This window comes from Saccopteryx bilineata, chromosome 1 (assembly GCF_036850765.1).
Source record: "Saccopteryx bilineata isolate mSacBil1 chromosome 1, mSacBil1_pri_phased_curated, whole genome shotgun sequence".
Lineage (NCBI taxonomy): Eukaryota > Metazoa > Chordata > Mammalia > Chiroptera > Emballonuridae > Saccopteryx > Saccopteryx bilineata.
This window is the reverse complement of record NC_089490.1, coordinates 350,720,310-350,732,605: the sequence shown is the minus strand read 5'-3', so window position 1 is coordinate 350,732,605 and position 12,296 is coordinate 350,720,310. Positions and strand designations below refer to the sequence as shown.

General features: G+C 34.4%; 1 protein-coding gene across 2 annotated transcripts; it reads left to right on the top strand.

Moving 5' to 3' along the window:
* The first annotated feature begins 375 nt into the window (after positions 1–375).
* LOC136320605 (olfactory receptor 52R1-like) lies at positions 376–8,656 on the top strand. 2 transcript variants are annotated; one of them, XM_066253762.1, is made up of 3 exons: positions 376–401; positions 7,606–7,617; positions 7,747–8,656. In XM_066253762.1, the coding sequence occupies exons 1-3, from the start codon at positions 376–378 to the stop codon at positions 8,654–8,656; spliced, it is 948 nt and encodes a 315-aa protein (XP_066109859.1). The 2 variants fall into 2 exon arrangements, with proteins under 2 accessions (XP_066109859.1, XP_066109860.1); XM_066253763.1 differs by lacking the exon at positions 7,606–7,617 and adding an exon at positions 6,098–6,109 and having other exon boundaries at positions 7,750–8,656.
* The last annotated feature ends 3,640 nt before the right edge of the window (positions 8,657–12,296 follow it).

Here is a 12,296-nt window from a genome sequence, read left to right as displayed (position 1 = left end):
GAGAAGACGGAGATTAACAGTAGCAAAGGACGATGGAGTGCAAAAGTACTCACAAAATAGTTCGCTACAATGAACAGGGTAGGGACCCTTTTCATTACTCAAAGGTAACCACCATTGAAAAAACCACCACAGAAGCACATGAGATAAAAAAGATAGCAACAGAGGAAAGATGTATGGAATACAACCAAATAAAAACAAAAGATAGAAAAACAAAAGAGAAGGATCAAACAAGACACAAAACTAACAGAAAGCAAGATATAAAATGGCAATAGGGAACTCACAAGTATCAATAATTACACTAAATGTAAACGGATTAAACTCACCAATAAAAAGGCACAGAGTGGCAGAATGGGTTAAAAAAGAAAATCCAACTATATGCTGCCTACAGGAAACTCATCTAAGTAACAAGGATAAAAACAAATTCAAAGTGAAAGGCTGGAAGACAATACTCCAAGCAAATAACATCCAAAAAAAAACAGGTGTAGCAATACTCATATCGGATAATGCTGACTACAAGACAGGAAAAGTACTCAGAGATAAAAATGGCCATTTCATAATGGCTAAGGGGACACTGAATCAAGAAGACATAACAATTCTTAATATATATGCACCAAACCAAGGAGCACCAAAATATATAAGACAGCTACTTATTGACCTTAAAACAAAAACTGACAAAAATACAATCATACTTGGAGACCTCAATACACCACTGACGGCTCTAGATCGGTCATCCAAACAGAGAATCAACAAAGACATAGTGGCCTTAAACAAAACACTAGAGCACCTGGATATGATAGACATCTACAGGACATTTCATCCCAAAGTGACTGAGTATACATTTTTCTCCAGTGTACATGGATCATTCTCAAGAATTGACCATATGTTGGGTCACAAAAACAACATCAGCAAATTCAGAAAAATTGAAGTTGTACCAAGCATATTTTCTGATCATAAAGCCTTGAAACTAGAATTCAACTGCAAAAAAGAGGAAAAAAATTCCACAAAAATGTGGAAAATAAACAACATACTTTTAAAAAATGAATGGGTCAAAGAAGAAATAAGTGCAGAGATCAAAAGATATATACAGACTAATGAAAATGACAATACGACATGTGAGAATCTATGGGATGCAGCAAAAGCAGTGATAAGAGGGAAGTTCATATCACTTCAGGCATATATGAACAAACAAGAGAGAGCCCAAGTGAACCACTTAACTTCCCACCTTAAGGAACTAGAAAAAGAAGAACAAAGACAACCCAAAACCAGCCGAAGAAAGGAGATCATAAAAATCAGAGCAGAAATAAATGAATTAGAGAACAGTAAAACTATAGAAAAAATTAATAGAACAAGGAGCTGGTTCTTTGAAAAGATCAATTAAATTGACAAACCCTTGGCAATACTTACCAAGGAAAAAAGAGAAAGAACTCACATAAACAAAATCCAAAATGAAAGAGGAGAAATCATTACGGACACCGTAGATATACAAAGAATTATTGTAGAATACTATGAAAAACTTTATGCCACTAAATTCAACAACCTAGAAGAAATGGATAAATTCCTAGAACAATACAACCTTCCTAGACTGAGTCAAGAAGAAGCAGAAAGCCTAAACAGACCTATCAGTAGAGAAGAAATAGAAAAAACCATTAAAAACCTCCCCAAAAATAAAAGTCCAGGCCCTGACGGCTATACCAGCGAATTTTATCAAACATTCAAAGAAGACTTGGTTCCTATTCTACTCAAAGTCTTCCAAAAAATTGAAGAAGAAGCAATACTTCCAAACACATTTTATGAGGCCAACATAACCCTCATACCAAAACCAGGCAAGGATGGCACAAAAAAAGAAAACTACAGACCAATATCTCTAATGAATACAGATGCTAAAATACTAAACAAAATACTAGCAAATCGAATACAACAACATATTAAAAAAATAATACATCATGATCAAGTGGGATTCATCCCAGAATCTCAAGGATGGTTCAACATACGTAAAACGGTTAACGTAATACACCATATCAACAAAACAAAGAACAAAAACCACATGATCTTATCAATAGATGCAGAAAAGGCTTTCGATAAAATACAACACAATTTTATGTTTAAGACTCTCAACAAAATGGGTATAGAAGGAAAATATCTCAACATGATAAAGGCCATATATGATAAACCATCAGCTAACATCATATTAAATGGCACTAAACTGAAGGCTTTCCCCCTTAAATCAGGAACAAGACAGGGTTGTCCACTCTCTCCACTCTTATTTAATGTGGTACTAGAGGTTCTCGCCACAGCAATCAGACAAGACAAAGAAATAAAAGGCATCCATATCGGAAAAGAAGAAGTAAAGGTATCACTTTTTGCAGATGATATGATCCTATACATTGAAAACCCCAAAGAATCCACAAAAAGACTACTAGAAACAATAAGCCAATACAGTAAGGTCGCAGGATACAAAATTAACATTCAGAAGTCAATAGCCTTTCTATATGCCAACAATGAAACAACTGAGAATGAACTCAAAAGAATAATCCCCTTCACGATTGCAACAAAAAAAATAAAATACTTAGGAATAAACATAACAAAGAATGTAAAGGACTTATATAATGAAAACTATAAACCATTGTTAAGGGAAATTGAAAAAGATATAATGAGATGGAAGAATATACCTTGTTCTTGGCTAGGAAGAATAAATATAATCAAGATGGCTATATTACCCAAAGCAATATACAAATTCAATGCAATTCCCATCAAACTTCCAATGACGTTTTTTAAAGAAATAGAGCAAAAAAATCATCAGATTTATATGGAACTATAAAGAACCCCGAATAGCCAAAGCAATCCTAAAGAAAAAGAATGAAGCTGGGGGCATTACAATACCTGACTTCAAACTCTATTATAGGGCCACGACAATCAAAACAGCATGGTATTGGCAGAAAAATAGACACTCAGACCAATGGAACAGAATAGAAAGTCCAGAAATAAAACCACATATATATAGTCAAATAATTTTTGATAAAGGGGCCAACAACACACAATGGAGAAAAGAAAGCCTCTTCAATAAATGGTGCTGGGAAAACTGGAAAGCCACATGCAAAAGAATGAAACTGGACTACAGTCTCTCCCCCTGTACAAAAATTAACTCAAAATGGATCAAAGATCTAAACATAAGACCTGAAACAATTAAGTACATAGAAGAAGACATAGGTACTCAACTCATGGACCTGGGTTTTAAAGAGCATTTTATGAATTTGACTCCAATGGCAAGAGAAGTGAAGGCAAAAATTAATGAATGGGACTACATCAGACTAAGAAGTTTTTGCTCAGCAAGAGAAACTGATAACAAAATAAACAGAAAGCCAACTAAATGGGAAATGATATTTTCAAACAACAGCTCAGATAAGGGCCTAATATCCAAAATATACAAAGAACTCATAAAACTCAACAACAAACAAACAATCCCATAAAAAAATGGGAAGAGGATATGAACAGACACTTCTCCCAGGAAGAAATACAAATGGCCAACAGATATATGAAAAGATGCTCATCTTCTTTAGCTATTAGAGAAATGCAAATCAAAACAGCAATGAGATACCACCTCACACCTGTTATATTAGCTATTATTAGCAAGACAGATAATAGCAAATGTTGGAGAGGCTGTGGAGAAAAAGGAACCCTCATACACTGTTGGTGGGAATGTAAAGTAGTACAACCATTATGGAAGAAAGTATGGTGGTTCCTCAACAAACTGAAAATAGAACTACCTTATGACCCAGCAATCCCTCTACTGGGTATATACCCCAAAAACTCAGAAACATTGATACGTAAAGACACATGCAGCCCCATGTTTATTGCAGCATTGTTCACAGTGGCCAAGACATGGAAACAACCAAAAAGCCCTTCAATAGATGACTGGATAAAGAAGATGTGGCACATATACACTATGGAATACTACTCAGCCATAAGAAATGATGACATCGGAACATTTACAGCAAAATGGTGGGATCTAGATAACATGATACGAAGCGAAATAAGTAAATCAGAAAAAACCAGGAACTGCATTATTCCATAGGTAGGTGGGACATAAAAGTGAAACTAAGAGACATTGATAAGAGTGTGGTGGTTACGGGGGGGAGGGGGGAATGGGAGAGGGAAAGGGGGAGGGGGAGGGGCACAAAGAAAACAAGATAGAAGGTGACAGAGGACAATCTTACTTTGGGTGACGGGTATGCATCATAATTGAACGACAAGATACCCTGGTCTTGTTATCTTTGAATATATGTATCCTGATTTATTGATGTCACCCCGTTAAAAAAATAAAATTATTTAAAAAAAAAAAAAAAAAGAAGGTGTAACCAATGGTAAAACCCTCTATGTTTGGATGATTAATGACTAATGGGCAATAGCCAATGCCCGGGCTATATGATCATGTAGATGGGCAATGAAAAACTGGTCAATTAAAGTGATGCCTGTGTGGGGCATGGCCTTATGGAAATCACTCTGGAAATTTAAGGGGTGCATTAAAGTAGAACGCATTGGTGCTCATCAGAAGAACCGCTTTCAGATTCAAAGGTGATTGGTTCCATCAGGAACCAAAGGTGATTGGACTTTTTGGTGCACTCCCTTCAGGGGGTCACTTGTGTCCATTAAATGAATGAAAATGGTGGGGAGGTGGGCTTCAACAATGCAGAGACAGGATGAATCTAAACATGGCCTTTTGTACCCTGAAAAGCACAAAAAGCCAACAACTGTTCCGTCTGAAACAAAAGAAACAGACTGCTGCCATCTGGTATCCTATAATTACATGCTGGCATGGGAAAACCCCTTCTCCATATATTAAAATTGGTATTAGAATCTTTATTTTCAAGTCATTTCTTCATACATTTTTCATTTTTTAGGTCTCTAACAAAGGTCACCACTTCAAAAGAACTTTCTTTGACTAACCAATGTAAGACAGTCACTTCAATCATTTATTAAAATGTTATTCTGTTTAATTTGTCTAAGTTACTATTATTTAATATGTTATGATATGAATACCTTCATCAGTGGATAATATTCTTGAGAGAAGGAATGGTATTAGATATTTTTCTCCAAGGGATGATTTCCAAAGCATTTAATATAGACTAAGGTACATAGTAAGCATTTAATAGATATTTACTGAACATCAAATTATTATAATCACACACATACACAAATATGTATAGGTGTGTGTATATCTATTTTCCTTGTTATATATAATATCACCATGCTTCTTACAGATGCAATAATTTTATAAGCATGTATGTGTGTATATGTACCTATACATGTATATGTGAATAATGTGAGTACATAATTGTGTATATGTAGAACTACAAATATCTGAATTTATATATACATACATATGAATATTTTATACACAGAAAAGAAAGAATTATGCAAGTTAAGTCTGGCAGTATCACAGTATTACTTTATTTCTGTGTTGTCTTCTTAGGTAAGTCTCCTAAATTACTATATTTTTATTTTAACAAAACTAGTTTTAACTGAACTAATTTTAACTAAATTAGTGGAGTCAAAGACACTTGTGTAAATAAACCATTTCTTCAAAAACTTTCTTTTTGTCTCACTCTCATCAAATTTCATTATCATTTGATGTCATGTGATAGAAAAAAACTTGTTCTCCCTCAGGTATCACTTACCCTTCTTAGTGAAAAACATCTGTTGCACAGTTTGAACCCCTGGGACTTCCCCCAAGTAAGGCTATAAAACTTGTAATAAATTTTACATGCAGAGAATGATTCAAATTAATCTGGAGTCATCAACAATTCATCTATGTTTGCTCAAGCCAAAGAAGTAAGAGGCAAAGATGAGGGGACTGTAGCAAACTGGTGTGAAGAAAAGCTTCTAAGAGGTAAAAAATAGATATTTAAAATTACTCTGGATTGTTGAGACTCAGCTGTACTGCAAATAGACTGAGAATGTGCAGCAGAGATTGACAATGTGGCCCCTCTAAAGATAAGTTGGAGACTTCTCTGGACTGAGAGATAAATTAATGCAGTCCTGCCACATGGAACAAACCACTTATAAGGTTAAATCAGGATCCTCCTGAGGTTTTACTTAGCCATCCTTTAGAATTTTTAGTCCTCTGGTCAATTGGTACCAACTTTGAAAAAGAAAATGTATGCAGGTATGCTTTCTAGAGTTAAGAATAATTTATTCAGAAATAAAATAGTTACCATTAGTTTCACAATGAACATCTTGATATCAACTGAGATGGTAGACTAGAAAGAATTTAGGATTATTTTATGGATTTGCTGTAAACCATGTTAATCCATAAAATTGCATTTATAAAACAATAAATAAAATATGTTCTTATTGCTTCTAAGTGTTCCATAAAAATTATTTATGATAAGTTCTGTGAAAAATGTTCATGTCAGTGTTCATTTATTATGGTTACATACTGTAAAGAAACCATTATGAAGTTTTAGAGTGAAGCAGGGTATGTTATCACCTTCTGGTACATGCCAATTATGTGACTTTGGAGGAGTATTTAGCTTATACTAAGTGTAAGTTTCCCCTTTTATAAGTTAAAAATGATAATGGTGACCTCATTATATTTTATACAAATCAACAATTGGTCACTGGCTAATGACTCTTAGCATTTTTTATGTTACACAGTATGACACTAAAAGTAGCAGCTATTACTAATTTCAAATCTTGATGTTTATTTTATTGATTTAGAGCTCACCAGTCTTTTTTTTCCCCAAAGTGTATAGTGTATTCTAAAGTCTTAGGTATGGTAAGAAGTTCCTGTACTCTAGTTAGTTAACAATCCAATATTAATTTGCTAAAAATAAATATTTAATTATTATTCTTTTGAGGATATTATATTCAAAATCTATATCTATATCTATATTATATATATTATATAGATATTACATATATATGTGATATACATACATATATATATAAAATCTGCAATCTTCTGAAACACTCATCCAGGATATATCATCCAAAGGAGTGATTATTAAATCTTTCATATATCTATTATCCACTATGAAAACATGGGCAGCTGTCGAAGTGACATTTTTTCAGGGATACTAGAGTATCCAGGGAGCATGCTTTTTGGGCTTTGTTCTGTCTGAGAGTTATGTTGTTTCTTTTATAGCCAAAAATTCACTAAGGAGTTAAATTTCAAAAAGTTTTGTCAAAAGTATTGTAAATATGGAAAATTTATTATTCATTTATATGTTGCTTTCACAAATACCTATTTGGACTATACTTCATGCAAAAAGTCCATAATTAACTTGGAGGGTATTTTTCAATGAGAGTGATATTAGCGGTCTTTCTCCCCTTACCTATTAAGATGTGAGGAACCTGTGTTATTTTTCAGAATGTTCACTTAGTATAGTTTTCACAGACAAAAGGAGAACACCTACTATCAAGCTGAATATTCCGAATGTTCGGAGCCTAAAGAAGAATAGAGAAGATCGCTTCTACTCCAACTGGTCCTTAATGAGATTAATATCTGGCAATGAGAGATGAAATACATATAATATAATTTTAAAGAAGTTTACCAAGCGGCAAGTAAATTTTAAATAAACTTTCTTGGTTATATTTTACACTGAGTAGACCTATATTGTATAATTATAGAGTATAAGTGCCTTTGAATGCTCCAGGGACAAAGGAGGGAAAGAGAGCAAGTGTATGCCTTCATGTAACCAGAATTACCATGCTTGAATTTAACTTCACTGCATTCACCAATCCCAGCACTTTCATCCTGATGGGCATACCTGGTCTAGAAGACGTGCATATTTGGATATCCATTCCTTTCTGCTTAATGTATGTTGTTGCTCTCATGGGAAATATGCTCATCCTTTTTATCATCAAAACTGAGACTACTCTTCACGAACCCATGTTTTATTTTCTTGCCATGTTGGCCATCACAGACCTCATCTTGTCAACTTCTATTCTTCCCAAGATGTTGGTTATATTCTGGTTTAATTATCGTGAAATTAACTTCCATGCCTGCCTCACTCAGATGTTTTTCATCCATGCTTTCTCTGGGGTGGAATCAGGGCTTCTTGTGGCCATGGCACTTGACCGATATGTGGCAATCTGCAATCCCTTGAGACACTCATCCATTCTAACAAACTCTGTGGTGGCTCAGGTTGGCATAGTGGCACTTCTGCGTGGGTTAGCACTAATGACACCACATCCCTTTCTGGTAAGGAGGTGGCCATATTGCCGGACCAATATTGTCCCCCATACATATTGTGAGCATATGGCTGTGGTAAAATTGGCTTGTGCTGACATCTCCATCAATAGTTTTTATAGCTTGGCAGTCATTATCTTAATTGTTGGAATTGATGTGGCATGCATCTCTCTGTCCTATATACAGATATTCTGCACTGTATTCAATCTCCCTTCTAGAGATGCTAGACTGAAGACTCTCAGCACTTGTGGGTCCCATGTTTGTGTCATCCTCACTTTATACATTCCTGCTCTTTTCTCCTTCCTCACCCACCGATTCAGTAAACATATACCACATCAGGCCCACATCCTGATGGCCAACATGTACTTGTTAGTAACACCTATGCTGAACCCTATTATCTATGGAGTAAGAACCAAACAGATCCGAGAATGTGTTCTACAATTATTCAAAGTTAAAATCAACTGAAAATCGGGCCCCCCTATTCTACTTATTCTCTCCTACAATAATTCTTTGATATAGATTTCTTGGATTCTAGGATCAGCAAGAGCAGGAATTACAGTTTCAATTCTTCCACTTGTTAACTCTGCAAGGTAAAGTTATATAAAATTTAACCTAGCTGAACATCTATAAAAAAGATAATGCCTATTTAAGTTAAGAATTAAAAAAGGATTTAGCACTGTTTCTAGCATATTTAAACACTGAATAAAAGTAAGATTATTTCAATAGCATTTCTTCCCTGAAATATATTAGTTCAGTGTTTTTTTTCTTTTTTTTATAAATTTTCACTAATTTTAATGGGGTGACATCAATAAATCAAGAAACATATGTTCAAAAAATAATATCTCCAGGTTATCTTGTCATTCAATTATGTTGCATACGCATCACCCAAAGTCAGATTGTCCTCTGTCACCTTCTATCTGATTTTTTTGTGTCCCTCCCCCTTACCCTCACCCCCTCCCTTCCCCCCTATAACCACCACACTTATGTCCATGCACTTAGTTTCGTTTTTATGTCCCACCTATGTATGGAATCATGCAGTTCTTGGTGGAGCTTTTACTTGTGGTTTTGTTTTGTTTTGTTCTTTGTATCTGGTTGGAAAACCCCCTTTAGTATTTCCTGAAGTGGGTGTTTTCTGATGATAAATTCCCTCGTCTTTTCTGCATCTGTGAATGTTTTTATTTCTCCTTCATATTTGAAGGATAGCTTTGATGGGTATAGTATTCTTGGCTGAAAGTTCCTCTCTTTCAGAACTTTAAATATTGGGGTTCACTCTCTTCTAGCTTATAGAGATTCTGCTGAGAAATTCGATGATAGTCTAATAGGTCTTCCTTTATATGTTGTATTCTTCTTCTCCCTGGTTGCCTTTAGAATTTTTTCTTTGCTGTTGGTTTGTGCCAATTTCATTATGATGTGCCTTGGAGTAGGTTTGTTGGGGTTAAGAAAACTTGGTGTTCTGTTTGCTTCTTGAATTTGAAGCTTTAGTTCTTTCCACAGGCTTTGGAAGTTCTTTTTTTTTTTTTTTTTATAAAACGAAATAATTGTTTTATTTGCAATATAACCTTTTCAAGGTCATTCTATTAATTAAATATTGTTTCGACTATGATACCGTTTGGATATTTATACCGTATGTAATTATATTTTTATTAAAATAATGTTGTAAATTAAAATTTTTTCACTCACATTTATTCTAAACAAATTACATAAGATTTTGTTTACTTAAACAAATCATTTTTGTATTTAACATTTTCTTTTAATAATTTTATTTTTTTTAATGGGGTGACATCAATAAATCAGGATACATATATTCAAAGATAACAAGTCCAGGTTTTCTTATCGTTCAATTATGTTGCATACCCATCACCCAAAGTCAGATTGTCCTCTGTCACCTTCTATCTTGTTTTCTTTGTGCCCCTCCCCCTTTCCATCTCCCTTTCCCTCCTCCCCCCCATAACCACCACACTCTTATCAATGTCTCTTAGTTTCACTTTTATGTCCCACCTACGTATGGAAAAATGCAGTTCCTGGTTTTTTCTGATTACTTATTTCGCTTTGTATCATGTTATCAAGATCCCACCATTTTGCTGTAAATGTTCCAATGTCATCATTTCTTATGGCTGAGTAGTATTCCATAGTGTATATGTGCCACATCTTCTTTATCCAGTCATCTATTGATGGGCTTTTTGGTTGTTTCCATGTCCTGGCCACTGTGAACAATGCTGCAATAAACATGGGGCTGCATGTGTCTTTACGTATCAATGTTTCTGAGTTTTTGGGGTATATACCCAGTAGAGGGATTGCTGGGTCATAAGGTAGTTCTATTTGCAGTTTTTTGAGGAACCCTCATACTTTCTTCCATAATGGTTGTACTACTTTTCATTCCCACCAACAGTGTATGAGGGTTCCTTTTTCTCCACAGCCTCTCCAACATTTGCTATTACCTGTCTTGCTAATAATAGCTAATCGAACAGGTGTGAGGTGGTATATCATTGCAGTTTTGATTTGCATTTCTCTAATAGCTAAAGAAGATGAGCGTCTTTTCATATATCTGTTGGCCATTTGTATTTCTTCCTGGGAGAAGTGTCTGTTCATATCCTCCTTTGGAAGTTCTTGTCTATTATTTGTTTGAGTATGTTCTCCATTGCATTTTCTCTCTCTTCTCCTTTTGTTATACCTATTAGTCTTATGTTAGTCTTTTTGATGGAGTCAGACAATTCCTGTAGGGCTGTCTTCTTTTTATTAATTAGTGAGTCTATCTGTTCTTCTCTCTGTTGTGCCTCATTTTGCTTATCTTTTATGTCACTGATCTTACCTTCTATCTGGCCTGCTCTATTAGTTAAGCTTGTTACCTTGTTTTTTAGTTCATGAATTGAGTTTTTCATCTCTGTTTGATTTCTTTTTATAGTTTCAATTTTTTTGATAATATATTCTTTGTGTTCGTTGAGTTGTTTTTTGAGCTCCCTAAATTGCCTTTCTGTATTTTCTTGTATATCTCTGAGTATTCTTAACATTTCTATTTTTAATTCTCTGTCATTTAGCCCCAAGGTTTCCAACATATTAATTTTTTCTCCATAGATTTTTCCTCATCAATCTGTGCTATATCTCTGTCTTTTGTATCCATGATATTCAATTTTCTTTTCCTTAATGGCATCTGAGGGTGGTTTTGTTAATAGCACTAATGAGAATTAATAAAGAATAAAAAGTAAAAAAAGAAAAAAATGGAAAAAAAATATTATTTCTTTTTTTCCCCTCATTTCCCTTTTCCTTGAGAATATACCGTGATAAACTGTGGATTATATTGTGCTAAATGGAACAAAAACTACCTATAATGGAGGGCCTGAGTTGGGGAGATTTGATAAAGGGGCAAAAGAGGAGGTAGGGACCCACAAAATGCAAAAAAGGAAATAATTTGAATCAAGAATAAAATGATTTGCTTGTAAGCAATGGTCAACTGAGAGATATAATGAGAGGAATAAGAGGGAAATAGGAAAAAGAAAAAAATTACTATTTTATTAAGTAGAACAAAAACCAGATAGAATGGATATCCAGGGTTGGGGGAATGCAAATTAGTTAAAAAGCGAAGTAAAAAGCACCCAAAATGCCACAAAAAAATTTTGAGTCCCAAATAAAATAATTTGTTTGTGAGAGAAGATTGAATGAGAGGAAAAACAAAAGAGAAAAGAAGAAACTAATAAAGAGGGAGAAAAAGGGAAAAAAGAAAAGAAGAAAAAAGAAAACAAAGAGAGAGAGAGTTTAAGGGTTTTGGAGTGTAACCCTCATAGAGAGAAAGGAAGAAGAAAAGAAAGAAAATGGAAAATGTAACACTTATGGGTAATGTAGCTCAGGAAGAAAAGAATAAGATGGGCAGAGAATAAAAGGACCAAGGTGGAAGAAAAAAAATAATAGACAAGAAGATGAAAGAAACAAAAAAAAAGTGGAAGAAGTTATAAAGTCTATAGATTTTTCTTGATTTTGAGAGGTTATCTTCTTCCTTTTGCTCTCCTCTCCCTCTTCCAGGTCAGTGGCTCTTTACCCCAGGTTCTTCCCCTATGGCACGCTTAGGTAGAGATTTGCAGTTGATGAGTCTCCATGGCAATGTCATATATTA